At 30.4% G+C, this 17,363-nt stretch overlaps 1 protein-coding gene across 1 annotated transcript; it reads left to right on the forward strand.

Annotated features, from left to right (window-relative positions):
• The first annotated feature begins 1,007 nt into the window (after window positions 1-1,007).
• Window positions 1,008-17,363, forward strand: LOC141333371 (metalloproteinase inhibitor 3-like). Its single transcript, XM_073838353.1, has 4 exons — window positions 1,008-1,208; window positions 14,577-14,659; window positions 14,771-14,882; window positions 17,029-17,363. The coding sequence occupies exons 1-4, from the start codon at window positions 1,085-1,087 to the stop codon at window positions 17,346-17,348; spliced, it is 639 nt and encodes a 212-aa protein (XP_073694454.1). The 5' UTR covers window positions 1,008-1,084; the 3' UTR covers window positions 17,349-17,363.

Genomic DNA, 17,363 nt, shown 5'->3' on the forward strand with positions numbered 1-17,363 from the left:
AGTGCTTTCGTGGTCCAGGGTCACATATTTAAAATATATTTTGGCCTTTTTATGTACACTACCGTTCAAAAGTTTGGGGTCAGTACATTTTTTTTTGTTTGTTTTTTGTTTTTTTAAGAAATTAATACTTTTATTCACCAAGGATGTATTAAGTTAATAATTAAAAGTTTATTAAAAGTTAATAATAATAATTTACATTGTTATAAAAATTTATATTTTGAATAAACACTGTACTTTTTAAACTTGTTATTCATGAAAGAATCCTAAAAAAATAACAGGTTCCAAAAAATATTTGGCAGCACAACTGTTGATATTATCCAACATTGATCATTCTAATAATAAATCAGCATATTAGAATGATTTCTGAAGGATCATGTGACACTAAAGACTGGAGTAACATCTGATAAAAATTCAGCTTTTCATCACAGGAGTAAATTCTATTTTAAAGTATTTTATATTGTAAAAACATTTTGCAATATTACTGTTTTTTTCAGTATTTTTATTTTTATTTTTTGCCTTGATGAGCAGAAGAGACTTCTTACTGACCCCGAACTTTTGAACGGTAGTGTATTTGTTGATACTTTCTATATAATTCGGTGACTTTGTGTTCCATTATTATAAATATTTTCCACACTAATAAACTTCAGACTGGTGTTGCAGATGAAAGTGAACTAAACCCATTCGCTGAAACTGAGTCACTGAGATTTTCTTTGGGGTGGGTTTAGATGAATTTAGCCCTAAAGCCACAATGTCATAACATGTTATTCATGCGCTCTTTCCACAAAGACTCAATTTTCCGCCTCAATCTGCTGCCTCATAGTGGAAACGCGCGTCTGCTGTAGCAAACCTCAAAACAGAGGCGAAAAAAAAACATCATTATGAGGTCACTTCCATTACGTCATGCGCCTGTAATGTTAATCGGCGCGCGCTGTGATTGGTCGGCGGCCGCAGCGCTCGCGCGTGACGCTCCCGCTGGCGCACTATATGTACTTAGCGTCTGGAGCGCTCTGACAGCAGTGTGCACACGAGGCGCGTTCCAGTCTGACAGCACGGGAGCTTTAGCAGCAGCAGTGTTCACCTCAAAATGAAGCCTTGTTTTGTGCTCGTGTTTCTCCTGTTCTCTCTGATCTGTCTGATGTACCAGGCGTCGGACGCGTGTTCATGCGCGATGTCTCATCCACAGGACGCGTACTGCCACTCCGACATCGGTAAGAAACGCGTGTGTGTGTGTGTGTGTGTGATTACAGTTAAGCATGTGTTATTCATAATGTATTATGTAACGCTTCTCAACATCAGCGTTCGGTTTTCCATTTGATTTGTTGTCGGTGCATAGCGGCGCGATCAAACAGAAGCAATCATAAGTCAAGTGCGTCACTGCGCGCTTTCACTCAAACGCGAGAAGCGTAAAGTTCGCTGGTACCCGAGCGAAGAAAGAGTTCGCGGTATCCATGGCAACAAACGCGCAAGAATTCTTCTTTTTTTCACTCTGCTGCTTTTCTTCTGTCATAGTGGATGAATAAACTCCAGAGCTTCTGGTAATTTCTACTAGCAGTGGGTTAATGCTGAGATGGGCGAGTGTTTCTGAAGCGTTAAATGAAGCGGTAGGTGAGTGATGGAGATGAGTTCGGGAGCACCGCAGTAATATATCTGAATCACAGCAGCACAACTGCTCTGAAAAATGGTAGAGAGCCAACCATTAAGACTGCTCAAAGCAGCATATGCGAGTCTAATTGCTGAATCAAAAAGACTTTAATACAAAGAACGCTAAGAATGAAAAATATAACAGTAATGATAGCTATATTTGCATCCTCGCCAATGAAGGATAAGGTTCTGTCTATTCTAAGCGCGGCTAGTCCACATAAATGCAGTACGTTCCAAGAACGATAACTATAAATATAACTATTGCGATAAGTATATTCGTGTTTTGGTTATTTGGTTGAACATGACTGCAGTGCACACTTATAATAACCAAAACGTTTCAACAAAACGTTTTTAAGCAATTTCAGCGGAATTGCTTCTTTTAACAACGATAACTATATTTGCGTCCTCGTCGACTGACGATAACGTACTTATTCTAAGTAAACTGCAGTTATCTTCCGTCAACATAATTGCACTTTACTTAATTCTGATTGGCTGTTAATGACGTCATCGTTAAGATGCTGGAATAAAAACGTTTAGAAAGCAATTCCGACAATTTTGTTGCTCTGTATTGTTACCGCACAGTTGTAGTGTCAACTTTGTTATTATCGAGTTATGTTGTATTCACGCCAGAACAATAACTAAGTACAAAAAGAAATAATTAGGACAGTAACGTTTTGTTTATTATAAGTGCACACTGCAGTTACTTTCCGCTTACGTAACTGCAGTGCACGCTTTAATGTGAGGTGGATTCTGATTGGCTGTTGATGTTTTTATCGTTTATCATTAAAAAGCAATTTCAGCGATATCGTTCCTTCCAAAAACGATAACTATGAATATAATTATTACGATAACTGTATTTGCATCCATATCAGTGTTTTGTTTATAATAAGTGCACACTTTAATTATGTGACAGAACTATATTTACATCCATGTCAACTGACGATAAAGTTGTACTTATTCTAAGTGCGCTGCAGTTATCTTCCGTCAACATAATTGCAGTTTAATTCTGATTGGCTGTCAATAACACCATCGTTAATCTGCTGAAATATAAACAACTCCGACGATTCTGTTTCACTGTATTGCTATTGCATAGTTGTAGTGTGGACTTTGTTAATTCAGAGACAGAGATAAAACAGAGATATTTCATTAATTCATTAAAAATTCAAAAAGTTGTTTCAACTTAAAATAATTAGTTACCCCCGCTGACTTAAAATTTTTAGTTTAGTCAACTTGAAATTTTAAGTTACTTAATGTTAATTTAAGTGACAACTAGAATATTTCAGTTTCATCCACGCCAACTGGGATGACATTCTATTTATTCTAAGCGCACTGCAGTTACGTTTTATTAGTACATTAACATTTTTTTCAAAAAGTTGTATAAACTTAAAATAATTTGTTACCTTGTTGACTTAAAATTTTTAGTTCAGTCAACTTGAAATTTTAAGTTACTTAATGTTAATTTAAGTGACAACTGGAATATTTCAGTTGACTAAACTAAAAAATTTAAGTCAGCGGTGTAACAAATTATATTAAGTTCTGCCAATGTAATTGCAGTGCGCACTTTAAAGCAGGATGGATTCTGATTGGCTGGCGATGTTTTTATCACCCTTTAGCTAGAAAAAAAAACACTCTAAAAGTGATTCCAACAACAATTTTCCTCTGAAGAACAATAGTTACAATAGCGGACAACAACATTCAGTTTATTACAAGCATGTATAGTTTTGTTCTCTGTCGCAGTAAATGCTGGAACTTGAACGTAGGATGGATTCTGATTGGCTGCCAATGTTTTATCACCCTTTAGCTAGAAAAAAAAAAACAGTTTAAAAGTGATTCCAACAACATTTTTTTCTCTAAAGAACAACAGCTATAATAGCGTTCAATTGTTCAGTTTCAGTGTTTTTAATGATTCTAATGATATTGTTATTAATTGAATTTACTATTTTTTTTAAGGTAAGTGGTTGCAATCAATTTATTTTAGCTGCATTTAAATAAAAAAAAATGTTGAAAGTTAGTAAACTAAATTAGTTTATTTAAATGTAGCTAAAACAAATTGATTCCAACCACTTACCTTAAAAATTGAGTAAATTCAATTAATCATTTTGTTTCAGTGAAAAACTAATAACGAATGATAACGTTTTGTTTATTATCAGCACACAAAGTTTTATCCTCTGCTGCTTTAAAGCAGGTAGGATTCTGATTGGCCATGGAAAAAGTTAGTGTGGACTATTCTTATAGAATTAGAGCGAGTTGTTGTCCAGTTATGAATGGTCTTTTAGAGCAATTTTTAAAACTTTATGGTTATAAACAATGAAAATAAAGCCATTTCAAGAAACAGATAACCGTTTAGAAATGCTGATGGATTTGATCAGATCTGAGTGCAAGGTGGTCCTGAAAACACTTTCTCGTCAAATTCTTGTTTTGTAATCGTTCATCAGCTTTCTGCAACTCTGAAAGGACTTTCCTTTTCAGCGGCTGTCATTAATCAGCTGTCAATCAGCTCCCACACGTTATCTAAACTAAGGCATTGACGTTAGCGTGTCGCATTTAACGCCTCTCACGCCGGGTTTCCTCATCCTCCGCTGCTCATCGTGGGTCGCCGCTACAGTGACACCCACAAAATCCCGTTTCAAGGTCCCGCTCATGAGCGTGGAAACCCGAGCCGGAGCGTCTGGTTAAGAGGCCACGTATGACTTGCATACTGATGATGTGTTTGTGGATAAACTAGATATTGAGATGTCCCATAAAATGTGACTTTGGCTTTGTGCTGGTATTCATGCTGTATGAAAGGCGAAGACTGCAGCTATTGTGAGCGTGTCTGAATCGCTGGCCGGGCGCCACATTTCCTCCAGTACTACTTTGCTTTCTGCTGCCATGTGTAACATATTTCGAGGGGCATCAGATGGACCGATGGCTCCTGGGTAACAAAGAGCTGCAGAACATACGCTTCACGTCCATACGAGGCCAGGGCTTTGCTTGTGTGCTCCTACATTGCGCACCATTGATAATGCACAGAAATTTGGATTTTTTACTAAAAACTGACTGTAAAATAACACAATAAATACATTTCTACACTGTAAAAAAAAATATTTTTTCAAAAAGTTGTTTCAACTTAAAATAATACCTCGCTGACTTAATTTTTTTTGTTTAGTCAACTTGAAACTTTAAGTTTCTTATTTTAGTTGACTAAACTAAAAAATTTCAGTCAGTGGGGTAACAAGTTATTTTAAGTTGAAACAACTTTTGTTTTACAGTGTACTCAAATTTGTTGTTGACATGTTGATAAACATTTAAAGCGCAGCTTTGTTGCTGTTTTTTGTGACCGATGAAGACATCTGGTTAGTAAAAACATAATATGTAATATAGTGCATATATTTATTAAAATATTTTCATCCAAAAGCTAATTTCGCCTAAAACTATACATTTTCAGAAGTTTCTGTTACAATGTGCAATTATGTTTTTGAGTGAAAAAAAAACATTATTTGTAGATGTTTTATGACAAAACAGTGTTTTCTTTTCTTCAGAAATTGTTGTCACTATGTGCAATAATTACAAAATGAATATTTTTTACCAAAGCTGAAAATAAAGTTTATATTTAGCCAAAAACTGAAATAGAAAATGATGCTTATTTAATTAATCACATTTATTTAATAACCGACGCTCAAATAAAAACGGAGTTTAAACTGCACAGAAGGCATTTTTCTATGCACGAAGCATTATTTATCAACTATTAACTTTTTAAAAATATATTTGTTTCTACTTCCATTTATTGCTAAATATAAACCTTTAAACTACAGCTGTAACAAAAGCTAGTTTTCATGACCAGTTTATTCAAATATACATTAAATAATGAGCTAAATAAAAAGCTAGTTTTGACAATATTTGTGGATAATTTTGTCAAAATATTCTGTTTTTTTTTCAGTGAAAAAAAAAAGCATTAATTGTAGATTATTTTGACAGTATTTGGGGATAATTCTGACAATGTTCAGTTAGTAAGTAAATTTATTATTTTGATTATTTTGACAATATTGTGGAATATTTTTTGCAAGATATTTAAATATTAAATTTTTTGAGTAAAAAATAATTTGTGGATAATTTTGGCAAAATATTTAGGTTTTTTTTTTCATTGAAAAAAGCATTAATTGTGGATTATTTAGACAGTATTGGGGGATAATTCTGGCAATGTTCAGTTATTAAGTGAAAAAAAACGGATTATTTTGACAATATTGTGGAATATTTTTTGCAAGATATTTAAATATTATTTTTTTTTAGTAAAAAATAACTTGTGGATAATTTTGACAAAATATTCTGTTTTTTTTCTTAGTGAAAAAAAAGCATTATTTGTGGATTATTTTGGCAATATTTGGGGAAAATTTTGACAAAATATTCTTTTTTTTTTTTCAGTGAAAAAAAGCATTATTTGTGGATCATTTTGGCAATATTTGGGGAAAATTTTGACAAAATATTCTTTTTTTTTCAGTGAAAAAAGCATTATTTGTGGATCATTTTGGCAATATTTGGGGAAAATTTTGACAAAATATTCTTTTTTTTTCAGTGAAAAAAGCATTATTTGTGGATCATTTTGGCAATATTTGGGGAAAATTTTGACAAAATATTCTTTTTTTTTTTTCAGTGAAAAAAGCATTATTTGTGGATCATTTAGGCAATATTTGGAAATAATTTAGGCAATAGTTAGTTTTTTCATTAATTTCTAATTATTTAAACAGCAGCTGTACCAAAAACTAGTTTTCATGGCCAGTTTATTCAAATATACATTAAATAATGAGCTAAATAAAAAGCTAATTTCATCCAAAACTGAAAATGTATTTAATTTGCCCAACATTTTTGGTTGGCTTTATCTTTTGGTGCATGATTACTGGCGCTTTAAGCTGTAGGATGAGACGTCCGTACCTGTCCGATGGGACGTCTGAAGGGGGCGGACGGCTGGTTTCTTTGATTTAACTTGAAAGCGTCGGGGCGGAAGATGACTCATGTGTTTAAGCACCTCGCGCTCTGTAATCAACTCACGGGAGATGAATCACTAATGCGCAAATGTGCTCCTTCAATCACACACCAAAACTGTGAAAAAGCATCACGGCTTCAGCGTTCCACGTCCACACATTAAACATGCTCTTCCAGCTCCATTATAGCTGTCGCAGAGCAATTTTCTGCCAATATGGCCTCTGCTGGGCTCCAGAATGAGTTTAGCAGCGCCGATCCCGCATGCAGCCCCAGTTGGCAGCGCTTTTGAAGGCAATTGAAACGCTCCATTCACTCTGGAGCGCCGCACTAAAGGCCTTTCAAGCTCCAGATTAGTGTTTTGCCCTACACTTTGGCCCCTGGAGTTTAATATCCCGCCAGCGGAGGTCTGGTTCCCATCTGACGTGGCGATGGGGTGAGGAGCGCCACATCACACGAACTCAAACATACATCAACCATCGCAGAACGCTTCGGTCACGGCTCCTGTTTCTGGGACTCCACCTACTCTGGTGTTGCTGCTCAAAGAATTGCTTGAAAATCTCTCGTTATGCTATATTAACACCAAATATTGGACTCAGTCTTTCTGTCAGCTTGTTTTATTTCAATCAGCACAGTTTTGTGTTTCTTTTTGGAACTGACTGATTGATCTGAGCTCATGCATGTCAGTTTTGAATTGAAAAAAAGCATAATTTGTGGATCATTTTGCCTATAATTAATTTCTGAGTTAAAAAAAGCATTGTTTGTGAATAACTGACAATATTTGTGGATAATTTTAGCAATGTTCAGTTATTAAGTGAAAAAAAGTGGATTATTTTGGCAATATTTGTGCATAATTTTGGCAAAATATTTGTTAAAATACTTAAATATTACTTTTTTTTTAGTAAAAAAATATTTGTGGATCATTTTGCCAAAATATTTTTTTTTAGTTTATTATTAAGTAAAAAAAAAATTATTTGTGGATAATTTTTCCAAAATTTGTGGATTATTTTGGTCATATGTGGGGATAATTTTGGCAATGTTCAGTTAAGTAAAAAAAAAAAAACATTATTTGTGGAATATTTTGACAATATTTGTGAATAACTGTTGCAAAACATTCCGTTTTTTGAGTAGAAAAATAATTTGTGGATAATTTGGGCAAAATATTCATTTTTTTGTCAGTGAAAAAGCATTATATGGAAAAATATTTTTGGCAATAGTTGTTTTTTTCATTATTTATTAATTATTTTGACAATATCTGGGGATAATGTTGGCAAAATATTCTGTGTTTGAGTGAAAAAAGCATTATTTGTGGATCATTTTGATAATATTTGGGGATAATTTTGGCATTATTTGGTTTCTGAAGTGAAAAAGCATTATTTGTGGATAATTTAGACAATATTTGGGACTATTTTGGAAATGTTCAGTTATCAAGTGAAAAAAAGGCATTATCTGTGGATCATTTTGATAATATTTGTGGATCATTTTGGCAAAAGATTGTTTTTTTTACAGTAAAAGTTATAGTGTTCAGTGGGTTATTGTGACAATATTTGGGGATCTATTTAGCAAGATATTTAAATATTACGTTTTTTTGATTAACAAAATAATTTGTGGATAATTTGGGCAAAATTTTCAGTTTTTATTAAAAAAATAATTTGTAGATAAATTTGGCAAAATATTGATTTTTTTCAGTAAAAAAGCATAATTTGTGAATTATTTTGATAATATTTGGGGGAAATTTTGGCTTAGTTGAAATAGTTGGTTTCTGGATGAAAAAGCATTATTTTTGGATAATTTTAGCAACATTTTGTGGATCATTTTGCCAATATTCATTAAAAACTGCATATAATAATCGCATAATGAGAGACATTTTATATAAGCTGGTCATTTTTAACTGGAAACATCACAAGTTTAATATATTCTTACAAATATTGTTGTGTTATTATGTTAGAGTTGTTCTGCCTTGTGTGAGCGCTCATGAAGCTTTAGTCCAATTTGAAAACATTATCCAGCATTTTGAGCAAAAGATTGTTTTTTTCTACAGTAAAAGTTATAGTGTTCAGTGGGTTATTGTGACAATATTTGGGGATCTATTTAGCAAAATATTTAAATATTACGTTTTTTTTGATTAACAAAATAATTTGTGGATAATTTGGGCAAAATTTTCAGTTTTTATTAAAAAAATAATTTGTAGATAAATTTGGCAAAATATTGATTTTTTTCCAGTAAAAAAGCATAATTTGTGAATTATTTTGATAAAATTTGGGGGAAATTTTGGCTTAGTTGAAATAGTTGGTTTCTGGATGAAAAAGCATTATTTTTGGATAATTTTAGCTACATTTTGTGGATCATTTTGCCAATATTCATTAAAAACTGCATATAATAATCGCATAATGAGAGACATTTTATATAAGCTGGTGATTTTTAACTGGAAACATCACAAGTTTAATACATTCTTACAAATATTGTTGTGTTATTATGTTAGAGTTGTTCTGCCTTGTGTGAGCGCTCATGAAGCTTTAGTCCAATTTGAAAACTTTATCCAGCATTTTGAGCAAAAAGAAATGAGAGATTTGACTGTCCAGAAGTAGATGTTTGTCAGGTCTTGAGTGAATCACTCTCTGCAGAGGAGTTAACCCATTTACCTTCAGATCGGCCACCTACTTTCTGAAATCTAAGTCAATCTGGGTACGCCTGATGAATATGCATGAGTCACAGCGGGCGAGCGGCTCTGGGCTTTCATCTATGATTCACGGGGCTTATGGGGGGTTACGCTCTTAAATATAGCCGCGAGGGGCGGACGGACAGCCGACGCGGGCCAGACGCAGGGTACAGTAACTCCGGCGGTCAGGTGGAGCCAGTTTGGAATTGGGTTACATAAACATTCAGATCAGCGAGGTCCAACAGTCAGCCGAGAGTTCCAGAAAACCGGCTCACGGCCAATCAGAGCGCAGAACTCACACACTGGAGTTCAATGACACAACCTTTGAACCCTAGAGACCACCTCAGGGTCAAATCTATTAGCAACTGAGAAAGTGTGAGGTTTCTGTGGATTTTATTTGACAATATTTGGGGATAATTTTAGCACTGTTCAGTTATTAAGTGAAAAACATTATTTGTGGATTATTTTGACAACATTCGTGGATAATTTTGGCAAAATATTGTTTTTTTTAGTTTTTTTCAGTAAAGAAAGCATTATTTGTGGATTATTTTGACAACATTTGGGGATCATTTTGGCCAAATATTATGTTTTTTGAGTTTTTTTCAGTAAAAAAAAAAAGCATTATTTGTGGATTATTTTGACAGTATTTGGGGATCATTCTGCCAATGTTCAAAGTGAATTATTTTGACAATATTTGGGAATATTTTTGGCAAAATACTTAAATATTTAATTTTTTTTGAGTAAAATAAAATAATTTGTGGATAAATTTGCCAAAATGTTCAGTTTTTTGAGTAAAAATTGTGGATTATTTTGACAATATTTGTGAATAATTGTTGCAAAATATGTTTTTTGAGTAAAAAAACTTTAATTGTGGATAACTTTGGCAAAATATTAATTTTTTGTCAGTGAAAAAAACATTATTTGTGAATTATTTTGACAGTATTTGGGGATCATTCTGCCAATGTTCAAAGTGAATTATTTTGACAATATTTGGGAATATTTTTGGCAAAATACTTAAATATTTAATTTTTTTGAGTAAAAAAAAAATTATTTGTGTATAACTTTGACAAAATATTTTTATTTGGTTGGGAAAAAAAGTTTAGTATTAAGTTTTTTGAGTACAATAAAATAATTTGTGGATAAATTTGCCAAAATGTTCAGTTTTTTGAGTAAAATTTGTGGATTATTTTGACAATATTTGTGAATAATTGTTGCAAAATATTATGTTTTTTGAGTTTTTTTCAGTAAAAAAAAGCATTATTTGTGGATTATTTTGACAGTATTTGGGGATCATTCTGCCAATGTTCAAAGTGAATTATTTTGACAATATTTGGGAATATTTTTGGCAAAATACTTAAATATTTAATTTTTTTTTGAGTAAAATAAAATAATTTGTGGATAAATTTTCCAAAATGTTCAGTTTTTTGAGTAAAAATTGTGGATTATTTTGACAATATTTGTGAATAATTGTTGCAAAATATTATGTTTTTTGAGTAAAAAAACTTAAATTGTGGATAACTTTGGCAAAATATTAATTTTTTGTCAGTGAAAAAAGCATTATTTGTGAATTATTTTGACAGTATTTGGGGATCATTCTGCCAATGTTCAAAGTGAATTATTTTGACAATATTTGGGAATATTTTTGGCAAAATACTTAAATATTAAATTTTTTTGAGTAAAAAAAAAAATTATTTGTGTATAACTTTGACAAAATATTTTTATTTGGTTGGAAAAAAAAGTTTAGTATTAAGTTTTTTGAGTACAATAAAATAATTTGTGGATAAATTTGCCAAAATGTTCAGTTTTTTTGAGTAAAATTTGTGGATTATTTTGACAATATTTGTGAATAATTGTTGCAAAATATTATGTTTTTTGAGTAAAAAAACTTTAATTGTGGATAACTTTGGCAAAATATTAATTTTTTGTCAGTGAAAAAAGCATTATTTGTGAATTATTTTGGCAATATTTGGAAATAATTTTGGCAATAGTTTTTTTTTCATTATTTATAAAAATATTCTGAATATTTTGAATATTTGAATATTGAATATTTTTATGGATAATTTTGGCAAAATATTCTGTTTTTGAGTGAAAAAAGCATTATTTGTGGATCATTTTGATAATATTTGGGGATAATTTTGGCAATAGTTGGTTTCAGAAGTGAAAAAGCATTATTTGTGGATAATTTACACAAAATTTGGGGACTATTTTGGAAATGTTCAGTTATTAAGTGTAAAAAGCATTATGACATTTGACAAAATTTGTGGATAATTTGTGGCAAGTTTTTTTATTTCTGCTGAAGATGTCAGTCGTGTTGTGTAATAATGCATCAACACAGTGGAAAAGGTTTGGCCCATTAGTTAATGTATTACCTAACAGTGTTCTAATGTTTTTGGATGTTGATGTGTGAATAAGTGCGAGTGAATATCAGGAATGAACTTTTCCTCGGCTCTGAGGAATGTGAGCCTCACGGAATTCCGGGAAGGAAATTCCAGGAAAGAAAGATAAGCAGCATTCCTGCAGCGTTTCTGTGTCGGAGCAGGTGATCCGTTTGTAAATGAGGCGTTCGGTCGGATCGGGTTACCGATGCGAAGAGCTGCAGGGGATTATGGGAGAGAGGCCGCTCGTATTGACATGGCCTCATTCTGTGGTGTCTCTGAGGAAGCAGTCTAGTTCCTCACCACACCAGCTTCTGTCCAACACACTCAATCTGTCACACACTTCTTCATTTTCATGAGATAGTCGTCAAAGCATCATTTATAACCATAACTATGACTTATTTGAACTTCAAGCACTAAAATAGCTAAAACATAAATAAAAAAATAAGAACATTATAGACATTTTTTTTAAGTACAAAAATATAAATAATATATATGTTTAATTTTTTAGATAAAATATGCTCAAATAAAAAAAAAACAAAGCATGATATCAATTTATTATATAAAGTTTATATATTTAAATTCAGAAAAAAATAATATATGGAAAATTGAATATTTAAAAATATTTTAAAAAATGAATATTTTTATTTTAAATTAATTCTAATGGTTTTATTATATTACATATATTAACCTGTGGGTCTGTGTGTTTGTAATTTTGTTAATGTACAGTTTTTGATGAAAAAAAAAACATTTGGATGATTTTGACAAAATTTGTGGATAATTTTGACAAAATATTCAGTTTTTGAGTGAAAAAAAAAAACATTATTTGTGGATTATTTTTGACCATTTTGTTAGATAGTATTAGCTAAATATTCACTTTTCAAGTGGAAAAAACATTATTTGGATTATTTTGACCATATTTGTGGATAATTTTGACAAAATATTCAGTTTTTGAGTGAAAAAGCATTATTTGGATTATTTTGACAATATTTGTGGATAATTTTAACAAAATATTCAGTTTTAGAGTAGAAAAGCATTATTTGTAGGGTTATTTTTGACAATATTTCAGAGTAATTTTGGCAAAATATTTAGTTTTTGAGTGAAAAAAGCATTGGTTGTGAGTTATTTTGACCATTTTGTTGGATAATTTTAGCGAAATATTCACTTTTATAAACACTATTTATATTATTTTGCCAATATTTCTGGATAATTTTGCCAATGTTCAGTTATTAAGTGAAAAGAACACTATTTGTGGATTATTTTGACCATTTTTGTGGATAATTTTAGCAAATTATTCAGTTTTTGGATGGAAAAAACATTTGGATGATTTTGACAATATTTGTGGATTATTGTTTTAAAAGTGAAAAATCATTATTTGTGGGTTATTTTGACAATACTTGTGGATAACTGGCATTATTTTATGGTAGAATTTTGGCAAAATATGTAGTTTTTGAATGAAAAAAAAAAACATTATTTGTGGATTATTTTGACCATTTTGTTAGATAGTATTAGCTAAATATTCACTTTTCAAGTGGAAAAAACATTATTTGGATTATTTTGACAATATTTGTGGATAATTTTGACAAAATATTCAGTTTTTGAGTGAAAAAAAACATTATTTGTGGATTATTTTCACCATTTTGTTAGATAGTATTAGCTAAATATTCACTTTTCAAGTGGAAAAAACATTATTTGGATTATTTTGACAATATTTGTGGATAATTTTGACAAAATATTCAGTTTTTGAGTGAAAAAAAACATTATTTGTGGATTATTTTGACCATTTTGTTAGATAGTATTAGCTAAATATTCACTTTTCAAGTGGAAAAAACATTATTTGGATTATTTTGACAATATTTGTGGATAATTTTGACAAAATATTCAGTTTTTGAGTGAAAAAAAAACATTATTTGTGGATTATTTTGACCATTTTGTTAGATAGTATTAGCTAAATATTCACTTTTCAAGTGGAAAAAACATTATTTGGATTATTTTGACAATATTTGTGGATAATTTTGACAAAATATTCAGTTTTTGAGTAGAAAAGCATTATTTGTAAGGTTATTTTGACACTATTTGAGAGTAATTTTGGCAAAATATTTAGTTTTTGAGTGAAAAAAAGCATTGGTTGTGAGTTATTTTGACCATTTTGTTAGATAATTTTAGCAAAATATTCACTATTATAAACAATAATATTTTTCTCGATAATTTTTGCCAATGTTTAGTTATTAAGTGAAAAGAACACTATTTGTGGATTATTTTGACCATTTTTGTGGATAATTTTAGCAAATTATTCAGTTTTTGGAATGGAAAAAACATTTGGATGATTTTGACAATACTTGTGGATAACTGGCATTATTTTATGGTAGAATTTTGGCAAAATATGTAGTTTTTGAATGAAAAAAAAAACCATTTGGATGATTTTGACAAAATATTCAGTTTTTGAGTGAAAAAAACATTATTTGTGGATTATTTTGACCATTTTGTTAGATAGTATTAGCTAAATATTCACTTTTCAAGTGGAAAAAAACATTATTTGGATTATTTTGACAATATTTGTGCATAATTTTGGCAAAATATGTAGTTTTTGAATGAAAAAAAAACATTATTTGGATTATTTTGACAATATTTGTGGATAATTTTGACAAAATATTCAGTTTTTGAGTAGAAAAGCATTATTTGTGGGTTATTTTGACAATACTTGTGGATAACTGGCATTATTTTATGGTAGAATTTTGGCAAAATATGTCGTTTTTGAATGAAAAAAAAAACATTATTTTCAGGTAATCTTAGCTTTATTTGTGGATAATTTTGGCAATTTAAAAAATACATTCTGGAATATTGTTTCTGTGCAGAGTTTTGTTCCCATGATGCCTTGCAGCGGTGTGTGTTGTGTTCTTTATTAACCGGTGTGTGTGTGTGTGTGTGTGTGTGTCTGTTTGCAGTGATCAGAGCTAAAGTAGTGGGCAAGAAACTCCTGAACGACGGTCCGTTTGGAACCCTGCGCTACACCGTCAAACAGATGAAGGTCAGTCCATCTCTCTCTATATCAGGCTGAATCTCCAGCCGTAGACTAAACACAGGAATCAGACGCACATCCCATGATTCCTCAAGTGTGTGTGTGTTTTGTCTGCTGCAGATGTACAAGGGCTTCGACAAGATCCAGCACGTGCAGTACGTCTACACGCACGACTCCGAGAGCATGTGCGGCGTCAAGTTCGACATCAACAAATACCAGTACCTGATCACAGGTCAGAATCACCACCTTCATCATCTTCATCATCATCATCATCAAACACAGTGTTTTACACCAGACGACTGACAGCAGTGAATCATGGGAGAAACAGCCGCCTCCACTTTCTCTGTCTTTCTCTCTCGTTCGTCACACACTGCTGTTCATTAACAGGCCGTTAATATTCAACTATCATTACAGTCTAAGACAGCAACCAAATATTACACAAGATACACAGCAAATCACATTGACTGTCACCTGACTGTGCATTAATAGCCATTATAAATATATAATATATAATAGTAATAAATACATAATGATCCATACTATATATATATATATATATATATATATATAAAGAATTCACTGACATCAAATCAAATTAATAGATATAAAATAGCTGAATTATGTAAAATTCCCAGATTTATGTTAAGAAATGAATGTAGTACATATATATAAATTAATAAAATATATATATTTATTATATATATTTATAATTATATAAATTACAATTGTATAATTTACATTTATATATGATATATGTAATATAAATATTTCTTATAAGATATTTCATATATTTAAATAAAATATTTGTATATATTTTATATAAAATATATATACATGTTGGCATATTTAAATTCAGAAAATACAATTAATGACTAATGTAATATTTAAAATACAATAAATAATAAAAAGGGAATTTTGTAAATCATCCATATTTTTCTTAAATATTTATAGATTATATATAAATGAATAATGTAGACAAATAATTATACATAAAGAAAACAAACAATACATATACATAATTTGTCAGACACTTTGAGAGTGACTAACAAAAGTGTGAGCTAAATGACTATATATATATATTTATTTAAAAGTGTATAAAATATAAGTTTCATTATACATATTTATATTTATAAATTATATCAATTACAATTATTTAATGTTATATGTTATGTAATATAAAAAAATAATAAAATATTCATATATTTAAATAAAATATATGATTTACATTATATATATATATATATAAAATGGTATATATTGTTTGTATATTTAAATTCAGATAATATAATTTATAAAACATTTAATTTTTTAAATATACAATAAATATTAATTATTAATATTAATAAATATTATTATACAGTAAATAAATAAAAAATATAAAATTATTTATGCATTAATAACGTATAATTAAATAAATAAAAGCATGTCATTTTGAATAAAAGCGTGTTATGTTATGTAATATAAATAATAAATAATATATATGTATAAATGTAGACATTTCATATATTTAAATAAAATATATTGATATATTTTACATAAAATATATATACATTCTTATATATTGTTTGTATATTTAATTTTTTTAAATAAAAAAAATACAATAAATATTAAAAAAGGGAATTTTATAAATCATCCAGCTTTTCTCAAATATTTATATATAATATATCAAAAAAATAATATATATAAATAGTTAATAAATAAAATATAAAAATAATTATACCTAAAAAAATAAATAATTTGTAAGTCACTTTGGATAAAAGTGTGAGCTAAATGACTAATCATATATATATATATATTTAGATTTAATATTAAATAATAAATAATCTACATTTATAAATACAGATATTTCATATATTTACATAAAACATTTAATTATATTTTATTTAAATTTTATATAATGTTTGCATATTTAAATTCAGAAAATGCAATAATGTATAGTGTAATATTTTTAAAAATACAATAAATATTAAAAAAGTTATTAAAAAGTTTTCTTAAATATTTATATAATATATATATAAATCAATAATATATATAAAAAGCGAATAAATAATATAAGTAATATATAAAAAATAATTATGCATTAATAAATAAATAAGTTGTTTTGGATAAAAAGTGTCGGCTAAATATTATAATTATTTTTATTTTAGTTTTCAGTCGGTGGCAGTATAGTCACAGTGGCTCATTTTCTGTATCCAGAAGCATAATGATGTGTTTGTCCGTCAGTTTTATCTGTGACTGAGATCATGTGAAGCATCAGAGCGCACCTGTTCAGCTGGAGCTCATAAGCCACAAACGGTTAAATATAGAGCGCTAACGGCTAATCTAAGCGCGTGACCTACAGGGACGATCCACTGATGTGTTGTGTTTGATGTGCGCAGGTCGCGTTCACGAGGGGAAGCTGTACACGGGTCTGTGTAACTTTAACGAGCGATGGGAGCGTCTGTCTCTGGCTCAGAAGAAGGGCATCAACCATCGCTATCAGCTGGGCTGTAACTGCAGGGTGAGTGAGTTTAGCTATTCTCATCGTCTGACGCCATCGCTAGCTATGCTCACAATGAGCAGCTGCCGTCCCATAATCCCCGGCGCGGCGGCGGCACGTACGCGCCTCACATCAAGAGCGCGGGCCGGACCCCGACCAGATGTTTGGCAGTCAGACTCGATTCGGTCTGGACTCAGATCTGAGGCGCGCACTGACTGATGCGCAGATGTGCTG

This window comes from Garra rufa, chromosome 4 (assembly GCF_049309525.1).
Source record: "Garra rufa chromosome 4, GarRuf1.0, whole genome shotgun sequence".
NCBI classification, from domain to species: domain Eukaryota; kingdom Metazoa; phylum Chordata; class Actinopteri; order Cypriniformes; family Cyprinidae; genus Garra; species Garra rufa.

Excerpts from the sequence above, each read along its gene's own strand:
- LOC141333371 (XM_073838353.1), top strand. The coding sequence starts at position 1,085 with ATGAAGCCTTGTTTTGTGCTCGTGTTTCTCCTGTTCTCTCTGATCTGT. Across the intron at positions 14,660-14,770 it reads ACACCGTCAAACAGATGAAG|ATGTACAAGGGCTTCGACAA; the intron begins GTCAGTCCATCT and ends TGTCTGCTGCAG. Across the intron at positions 14,883-17,028 it reads ATACCAGTACCTGATCACAG|GTCGCGTTCACGAGGGGAAG; the intron begins GTCAGAATCACC and ends TGATGTGCGCAG.